The 10,530-nt window shown below is 34.5% G+C and overlaps 1 protein-coding gene across 1 annotated transcript; it reads right to left on the bottom strand.

Moving 5' to 3' along the window:
- Positions 1-10,032: 10,032 nt before the first annotated feature.
- On the bottom strand, positions 10,033-10,530 carry LOC131055391 (uncharacterized). Its single transcript, XM_057989848.2, has one exon. It carries the CDS (start codon positions 10,528-10,530, stop codon positions 10,033-10,035), a length of 498 nt encoding a protein of 165 aa, XP_057845831.2.

The raw sequence follows: 10,530 nt of genomic DNA on the forward strand, positions 1-10,530 counted from the left end.
TTTCTCAAACTAGTTCAAAATTGGATATTGAGACTGCAACTTTCAAATTATTTACAAACACACTAAACTGGTAAACAAAAATCTAATCTAATCACTGAAAATGAAGATATATACACCATAGAAGACATTTCACACAGTTTTGCATGCAGTTCAATCCATTTACTTGCCCGGTAACTTCATTCAATCTGACTGGTAACCAATAAACAGTCACTGTCAAGCTCTTCTTGCTTGGGTCGTACAATCTCTGACATCCAACCCATGCATTTAGTGTTTTCAAATAATTATACCACCTTTGCCTTGGTCTATGCACCCATATTAGGGTTTTCCACACCAAACTAAGGATTTTGGCCTCCTAGTGCAAAAGTTGCTTGACAACTTTTAAAAGTTGTCATGCAACTTTGCAGCTTTTGAGCAACTTTCTCAATGTTGCTTTTCATGACTCCTAAACCCACAATGGACCAACCTAGGGACACCACCATGCTATGAAGGACCCCTAAACACTACAAAGACATACATACCCTCCATTTTCAAGAAAATCTTAATCTTGACTTATGACCCCTAAGATCTCCACTAGGACCCTAACTAGGACCTATGAGCACATGGCTCATTATTTTATGTACAATGGTTTCATAAGAAGCATAACACCAACAAAACAAGAAGGAGGGAGAGCTTGGAAGGGTTCTCCTACACCATACTCCCCCTCTACACACAATTAAGAAATAGAAGAAGAGATGAGAGCCGGGTCTATTCCAAGTGTCTTGGACCTGCTCTCCTCCACCCATGTAGCTTCAGATATTGGTTGATCTACCCATTTCACTAAGTGCTCCATGTAGACCTAGTGTCTCATAGACTTCTTCACTCTTGATTCCAAGATCTCCTCTGCTTTAGGCTTGTTCACTTGAGGTATGGTATTCACATCCAAGTGTTGTAGTACCTTGTCCTGGTTCTCAGTCTGCTCTGCTATCTCTCCCTTGTACATTACCAGATCAACAACATTGAAGACTGGTGAGATGGCTAAATTTTAAGGTAAATCCACTTTATAGGCGTTCTCACCATATTTTGCCAGAATTTGACAAGGTCCTACTCTCTTCATCTGCAGTTTGGTAGGCTTACCACTTTGCATCCTAGCTTTGCTTAAATGGACCATCACATAGTCACCCACCTTGAACTGAACTTCTCTTCTTTTATCATCCACTTTGGCTTTCAGTTTTTTAGTGGATTCAAGGATGGCCTTCTTAACTTGCTCTTGGACTTCCTTGATGGTTTGAGTGAAGTCCTCTACTTGCCCACTCTTCATCTCCAAAGTACCAAGGTCTTTTAACTCACACACTCCCCTTGGATGTCTGCCATATACAACCTCAAAAGGGCTTCTACCAGTGGTCCTATTTACACTGTCATTATATGCATACTCTGCTTAAGGAATGATAAGGTCCCATGTCTAACCATACTCATGACTTCAGTTTCACCATCTGTTTGTGGATGGTAACCTGAGCTAAATGACAAGTTAGTTCCTAGTCTCCTCCATAATGTTTGCCAAAAATGACCCATGAACTTGTTGTCCCTATCTGAAACAATGCTTAAAGGGAGTCCATGAATCCTAACAATCTCTTTGAAGAAGAGATGTGCAACATAGCTAGCATCATGTGTAGTCTTACATGGTATGAAATGACTCATCTTGGAAAATCTATCTACTACCACATAGATGTTGTCCATACCTTTTTTAGTCTTGGGAAGTCCTACTACAAAGTCCATGCTTATGCATTCCCAAGGCCTATTTGGGACTGGTAATGGTTGATAGAGACCGACATTGCTTGATCCCCCTTTTTCTCTTTGGCATACTCTATATTGCTCTACATACCTCTTTACATCTCTTGGCAACTTTGGCCAATAGTAGTACCTCTGTACTAAATCCAAGGTTTTATTGACTCCAAAGTGTCCACTTAAACTACCATTATGTTTTTCTTGGATGAGGTTCTCCCTCATGGATCCTCTTGGTACACACAACTGATTACCTTTGAACAAGAGAGCATTTTGGAGAGTGTAATCTACATACTCACCATGGAAATGGTTCTCAAACTCTTTGCAAACCTTGTAAGCTGATGAGAAGTATTCATCTCCTTCATAGAGGTCTTTGAAACCTTCTATTCCTATGCTCTGCAACTGTAGTTCTTGAACAGTCAACAACTTCCTGCTTAAGGCATCTACCACCTTGTTAAGTTGCCCCTTCTTATGCTTGATGGTGAAGGTGAAGGATTGGAGATATTCCATCCATTTTAGATGTCTATTGCTTAGCTTCTCTTGAGTGTTGATGTAACTCAATGCCTAATTGTCTGTGAATACTACAAATTCTTTTGGGAGTAGGTAATGCCCCCATTTCCTTAGAGACTACACTAATGCATACAACTCTAGGTCATAGGCTAAGTACTTCTTCTTTGCTTCATTAAGCTTCTCATTGAAAAATGCCACAGGTCTTCCTTCTTGACTCAATACACCACCTACTACAATTCCACTTCCATCACACTCCAAAGTGAATAGCTTATCAAATGTAGGTAGGAGAAGGATAGGTTTTGTGGCTACTTCTTGCTTCAACAATTGAAATGCTTTGTCAGCCTGCTCTATCCATTTAAACTTAGTTTTAAGACCTCCTTTATTGGTGTCAAGGACTGGTGCACATATGCCACTAAAATTCCTCACAAACTGCCTATAGAATTGAGCTAATCCATGGAAACTTCTAACTTCAGTCCCTGTTTTAGGTGCAGGCCAATTCAAGATTGCCTCCACTTTGCTTGGATCCATCTTCAAGGTTCCCTTGCATACTACAAATACTAAATAAACCAGCTCTTGCTTCAAGAAGTCACACTTCTCTAGGTTGATGGATAGCTTATCCTCATGCAACCTCTCTAAGACTAACCTCAAATGCTCAAGTTGCTCTTCTTTGGTTCTGCTATAGATGAGAATGTCATCTAGGTACACCACCACAAATCTGCCTATGAAATCTTTCAACACCTCATTCATCAACCTCATGAAGGTGCTTGGAGCATTGGTGAGTCCAAATGGCATCACAAGCCATTCATACAATTCCTCTGTGGTCTTGAAAGCAGTCTTCCACTCATCACCCTCCTTAATTCTTATCTGGTGATAACCACTTTTAAGGTCTAGCTTAGTAGAATACATAGCCCCTCCTAAATAGTCCATTAGATCCTCTATTCTAGGAATAGGAAACCTATACCTTATGCTGATCCTATTGATTTCTCTTGAGTTAGTGCAAAGTCTCCACTTACCTCCTTTTTTTTATGCTAGCACTATCGGGACTGCACATGGGATGATGCTCTTCTTAATCAGTCCTTGTTCCAATAACTCCTGCACTTGCCTTGCTACCTCCTTATTATGATCAGGTATGAGCTTATATGTAACCTTGTTAGGTAAGGATGCACCGGGAACAAAGTATATTTGATGGCTTATAGACCTTGTTGGTGGGAGTGTTGCAGGTGTTCCATCACTCACTATATCCTTATGCTCTTGCAACATTTGCTTCACCTCCTTGGGTACTTCTACCTGCCACTTGTCTTCTTCCTCCTTTGGTTTCACAAAGATGGCACACTTCACAATCTCCTCCTCATGTAGCAAGTTCAAAAACTCTTTACCGGTAGCCATTAAAACACTAGGTGTCTTTGAAGATCCCTCTTCATTCTCTATCAAAGACTGAATCTTGAAGGTCTTGTTGTCCTTCTTAAAGGAAATGGAGTTCTCCTCTCCATCATAGATCACCTTCCTATCAAATTGCCAGGGTCTTCCTAGCAATAAGTGACATGCATCCATAGGTAACACATCACAAAGGATCTTATCCTTGTATCCTCCAATAGAAAACTCTACCCAAGTCTATTCATTGACTAGCACACTCTGCTCATGATTCAACCATGTTACCTTGTATGGGTTAGTGTGGGGTATCCTTGTGAGTTTCAACTTCCTAACTACCTCTTCTAATATGATATTGTCAGTTGAGCCTAAATCGACTATCACCTTGCAAACTTTACCAAGAATCTTGCATCTCACCCTAAACAATGCTCTCCTATGCTTAGGTTCATTCTTGACTGGCTGTCTTATCAAGACCCTATTAAACATCAAATTTTCTCCAATCTCTGATTCAATATGGTCCACCTTAGGTGTCTTGCTGCTTGAAGAGTCTTCATGTGCATATGCAACCCTCTTTCCATTGTTTGATGATGTAGGCTTGTCAAGGCATCTATATGCTAGGTGTCCCAATTGTCCACAATTGTAACACTACATTGTTGCAAAATAGGAGTTACCTTTGTCGGTACCTCTGCCCCTACTTCAACCACCTTGTGCACCTCTTCCTCTAGAATTTCCTCCTCTGAGATTGGCTTCACTGCCATACTCAGTCAACTTGGCTTCTCCTTGGTTCCTCCACTCATATGACTTGCTTTGGTAGCCACCTCGGTGATTCACTTGATCTCTACCTCTTCCTCTACCCCTGTTATTGGAGTCTCCTTTCCTTTTGTTCCTCTCTTCTACCTTGGCAGCAAGCTGATGACACTTTTGGATAGTAGTAGGAGTCCATAGGCTTATCTCCTCTTGAATGTTCCACTTTAGGCCACTTAGATACCTAGCCACCTTAATAGATTCATCTTCTTGGACTTTGGACCTAAGACATAGCTTTTGAAATTCTTCGGTGTAGGAGGTTACATCAAGATCCTTCTGCTTCAATCCTTGTCTCTTCTTATGAAGTTAGACTTCATAATCCTCTGGTAAGTAGTTCTCCTTAATCTTACCCACCATAGCTTTCAAATTTGCAATAGGTAGCTTCCCCATACTAACTCTTTCTTCTTGCAAGTACTTCCACCATGTCAAAGATTCTCCCCTTAATCTTGATTTGGCAACTTTAACCTTCTGAGCCTCTATCACTCCTTCACACTCAAAGTGGTTTTCCATGCCCTCAATCCATTCCATAATAGTGTCAATGTCCATTCTTCCACTAAAATGTGGCAATCCTTCAAAAGCTTTGGTGTTCAAAGCCTTAATAGCTTTCACAAATGGTTCTTCATTGAACAAGGGATCTGGTTTAGGGATGATATCATCTATTCTATAGTCTTCTTGCCTTTACCCTTGGTGTCTTCATCCCAAGGTCCTTGTGTCCTCTGATCCACCACTTCCTGTAGTTTATCCCTCATCTCACTCACAACTTCTTCAAGGATTCTATTTTTCTCCTTCTGCTCTTCCACCTCTCTAGACAGCTCTGCATTAGTAACCATTCTGCTCTGGCCTACTAATTCACCAGTATATAGAGACATACACAGTCCGACAAGTCTTTTACTTGCTCTAATACCAATCTGATGGGATGGGGTTAGGGATAGACTAGCCTAGTCTATGCTCTTGGATCCTTTCCTTGGATCAGCTGGTGTTCTCTACACACCCTAGGGTCTCTAGGACTTCCCTTTGCTTGAGGAATCCCCATCCCATCACTTTTGAATACTATTTATTGGCATGTGTGCAACTTTTGGAATTGACTATATATTTTAAGCACATTCAATATTGTTCATTAACCTTATCTTAAATAACATTTTATAAAAAAATAAACATATAAACTTTGTCTTTTAGTTTATTACACATACAAATTGTACTATAGCTTCCCTTATAATCAACTAGTATGATACTTCATCAAGATAGTCATAGGAACCTAATTTTATTCAAATAATTTTCTTTGATAAAAACAATATATAAGACATTATATACTAAAATTATAAAAAAAAGGAAACTAAAATCATTATTAATTTTGAAAATGTCAGAAATACATTTATGATAATCAATGTAATGTATTTCATAACTAGATTATAAATATGAGACTTTGAACGTTGGAAATTACATCTACCTTAGTATTTCTCATTAGATTTTACAATTGAATTGTACATAATAATATTACAAAAATGATCAACTAAAATGTTTTATGCAATTTATTAAACCTTATAGAATCAACTATTTAAGGTTTTTTTCCTAACTCTCTTCATCCTTAAATTATTTTTCAGGATGGTAAAAATCATGTCTAATACCATTGAAGTGTTTCCACAAAAACCCTTGAGAAAAATGGAAAAGTAGGTGAAAATGAATGCAACATTCCAAACTAATGGTTGCTTCCAAAAATGGGTGCACAAAATAAAAAATGATATGTCAAGCATCCTTACTCTCCTAGTCAAGCTAATAACTTTGTTGCTTCCTTTCCCAATTAAAGGAGGTTTCCTTTGAAGATCATATAGAATTATTAAAAAAATAATGGTAGGCCATTAAGAGCTTGAAGCCTCTTAAGATTTGATTCTTAACTATTATTGGTATTTAGTTGGATTCTTGTTTCCTATTTAGCTATGTTTGTTCAAGGTTATTAGTTTACTTTTTGCTAACCTCACACCTCCCCAGATCCATCCCTTTTCTCTTAATGACTAACTTGTAATGGGTTAGGGTCCTTCCCATGCCTATCTAATCAAAACTCTATATATTCATAAATAAAAATCAATAGATCATTCATCATTCTTCTATGAAATTTTTGTTCTCAATGCACTCCCTTTAATAAATGAGGATAGTAACCTAATTATTTTAGAAATAAAATTCACTAACATAATCATAATTAGTCGTCTTACAATTCCAATTTCAAAGTTGTGATGAAAACAACAAACTAGATGTCACCATTTTTAATAAAGAAAATACAATTTACTTGGATCTAGAGACACCCAATTAGTAGTTGATTTTTCTACCAAGACATCTATGCAATTGGGTATTCAAATACGCAAGGGGCTGAGTGAGGTATGTGACCATTTTGAGGTATATTGTAATCTAACTAATCTATACCTTAGCCATTCAAACTATTTTATGATATTATTATATCTTTGACTCTCACTTTTGTCTATCTTATAGAGGATTAAATAATAATTTATAGAACCTAATATAATTAACAGTTATAATCATCTTATAAATGTATTAGTTTGAGATTAATATAAGGGGAAAAGTATCCACTCCACTCAATTATGTATACAAAGGAGTATATTTGCATGTAATTTTTTATTATAAAAAATAAATATTAAGCATTAAAATGGGAAACACTTTTTAAATATTAGAATAACCAAATAATTTGCAATATCAACACAAAGTAATCCAATTTATTTATGGAATTCATCTAAATTAGTCTACACCATTTTATTTCTAAATCCATCAAAACAAATAGTAGAAAGTATATATTTGATTAAGGATAATATATATTAATAAAATACTATAGTATTAATTCACAATATTTTAAATCTGAAAATATTATTTGGAGTTCAAATTAGCAATACTATACAACTAAGAAAAAAAGAAAGAAATAAAAGTTTCCCTAATAAAAGAATTTTAAAAAAATTAAAATAATTTTAAATAATTTTTAGTATCAGGTAAATCCAATTATACTAATAATCTATTAATCACTTCTAAAACAAAGTGATAATAATAGCAAGACAATATATGATAGACAGAGAGTACACATGCATAAGGTTGTGGTAGTATGCAATTAGAAGGTGAGACAATGATAAAGCTAAAGATAGGTTATAGTGGTATGGAAAGGAAATAAATTGGTGGGTGAGGCAATGACAAAGATAAAGAGAAAATAGTCCCTAAGGATCCTTTTAAGATACACATTGTTAAGTAGTAGCCCTACCTTGATAAAAATATCCTTCTCTTGTACTCTTGCACTCTTGTTGAGGCCACATTCTTTGGGAGAACAAGAGCTTCAATCCTCGTTATTCCTTGAAACAAATTTCAAGCCAATTTTGTGTGCAATGATGCTAGGTTGAAATGTCACAACCATTTTCTAATACTTCCTAATGATGGCATAACCCATCTCTACTCTACTATTATTCATTCCACTTCCTTGGTTAATAATAATGTGGCCAATGGCCTTATTATTTCCTTGGAGAATAATGGTCGTAATCCAAGGGTGAGGAATCAACACCATTGCAACATACTATCTTGCATGTTGCTTCTATTTCAAGGGCTCCCAAGTTATAAAGCATGTAGATTCTTCATCACATGCTCATTCATAGGAATCATCTTCATCAACTGTATAGAAGTTATTTAGTTTCACTTGCATTGACATCTCAACCATTCTTATGTTTTGAAACTCTAATTTTTAATGGGATACTTTAGTAACTCTCTCTCACCTTAGTAAACTCAAAATCAGCAAGATTGTAGAGGAACGAAAAAACTTCGTTAAAACAATTAAACATTAATTCAAATGATTCAAAATAGTTCTTAGTGTAATGTAAACCCAATTGAACTTGGGTAGTTCTTCTAAATTTATCAAAATAATATACCAATCACTTGTAAAACAAAATGATAAGATAAAGTATAATTGTAAATTATTATATAAAATAAAAATATTGATTCTTAGTGTAATGTAAACCCAATTGAACTTGGGCATTTCTTCTAATTTTATCAAAATAATCTATCAATCACTTGCAAAAAAAAATGATAAGATAGAGTATAATTATAAATTATTATATAAAATAAAAATATTGATATAAATATTTCTATAAAAGACATATTATATAATAGATTTTTATTAAACTGCATGCTTATGAGGGGCTCATTTATTTTTCACAATACATAAACAATGGTATATAGGAATGTTGCTACCAATTATTTTGATACCCATACAAAAAATATCAATATTTTATACTTTGGAAGCTTCTTTCATTAGTTGAATTTATGAAAAGAAATTAAATGATGATATCCATCGAAATTTTACAAGATTCAATATTGTGCAATATGTTCATAATGCCAAATTAAAAAGTATATATATACCAATCACTTTAGAAAAGTAAATTCTTAAATTTCTTTTCTTATCCATTTATATGTATGTGTATTTGTTTTAAATTCATTTTATAGAAGTAGATTTTGGATTTTTAAAATGTATAAATATTTTGTTTAAAACTAAAACATGTTATTTAATTTGTTAATTGAATTTGATAAATATTTAAAAATTTAATTTAATATTTATATTTTATTAATAAAAATTTAGTTGTACTTAAAATAAAATTTAATAAAATATGTATTAAAAAGTTTGATTTATATTATTAAAAATTGATTTGAGAAATATAAGAGTTAATATTTGTTTCTATCTCTTATACAAAATATTTTGAAGTATTCAAATATTTAGAATGGCTACTCTAAATAATTTAAATAAGAAGAAAGAACTGTGAAAAGAAAAGTTGAAGAAAAAAGAAATAAGCTTTCCAATCCACAATATTATTTAATTGACATAATGTTTATATTTACTTTTAATGTATAATGCTTAAGTCATTTTATATTTAATAAGCCTCTTTAATTAGAATAATATCTTGTCATTGTAAGTTATATGCATATTTTATAATCAATATTTCTCTTAAAATATAATTTTAAAGTCATTATTTTCTTCCACTCCATTAAATATATTTTCATTAGAAATAAATTCTACTATAATATATTAGATTACAAATAATTACAATCTATATATAACCCTTCAAATTATAAATAATGTCCATAAATCAGCAGATGACATACAAACTATGATCGGTCATGTACAATCTTCTGAAACAAGAAATGAAACTGTTATTAGCAAAATTGATAACATAGATAATTCTTTAAATGATCTATCAGTATCTTTAAACTAGCTGGTAAACCAAGAGATAAAACCAGAAAAGACTGCCATTGTGATTCCAAATTTCTTACATATGCCATAGCTAAACCTTTTTATATTGTTATTTAAAAAAAACATATTAAATCCTTTTCCAAACAATATATTAGATATTGGAACAGAACACTACATTACAGTAATTTATCATCTCGTCTACAATAATTTATTTTCCTACAACACTGAATAGCCCATTGAACCTAATAAGAATGGTAAGAGTGTACGTAACAGACAAAGAGTACAATTGCATTAGGCTATGGTAGCATGCAACTAGAAGGTGAGAAAACGATAAACCTAAAGATGGGTTATGTAGTGTGAAAAAGAAATCAATGGATAGATGAGGCAACGACAAAGCTAAAGAGCAAACAGTCCCTGAGGCTCCCCTTAAGATACACATAATTACGTAGCAGCCCCTCGATAAACCCTGCCTTCTCCAGTACTCTTGCCGAGGCCACATTCTCTGGCAGAACCAGAGCTTCAATCCTCGTTATTCCTTGCAACTCGTTCGATCCGATTTTGAGTGCAGTGATGACAGCTTGAGTGGTGACACCCATTTTCCAATACTTCCTTGAGATGGCATACCCCATCTCTGATCTGCAACTGTTCATTCCACTGCCTTGCTTAAGCATAATATGGCCAATGGCCTTACACCAAGGGTGAGGAATCACGACTTTTGCAACATATTCTCTTGCCTCTTGCTTCGATTTGAAAGGCTCCCACGTCATAAAGCGTGTAACTTCTTCATCACTTGCCCATTCATAGAAATCATCTACGTCAGCCATACAGAAATTTCTCAGCTGCACTTGCATTTGCCTATCACCCAT

This window comes from Cryptomeria japonica, chromosome 8, assembly GCF_030272615.1.
Source record: "Cryptomeria japonica chromosome 8, Sugi_1.0, whole genome shotgun sequence".
NCBI lineage: Eukaryota > Viridiplantae > Streptophyta > Pinopsida > Cupressales > Cupressaceae > Cryptomeria > Cryptomeria japonica.

Coding starts and splice junctions, on each gene's coding strand:
- LOC131055391 (XM_057989848.2), bottom strand. CDS start 10,530: ATGGGTGATAGGCAAATGCAAGTGCAGCTGAGAAATTTCTGTATGGCT.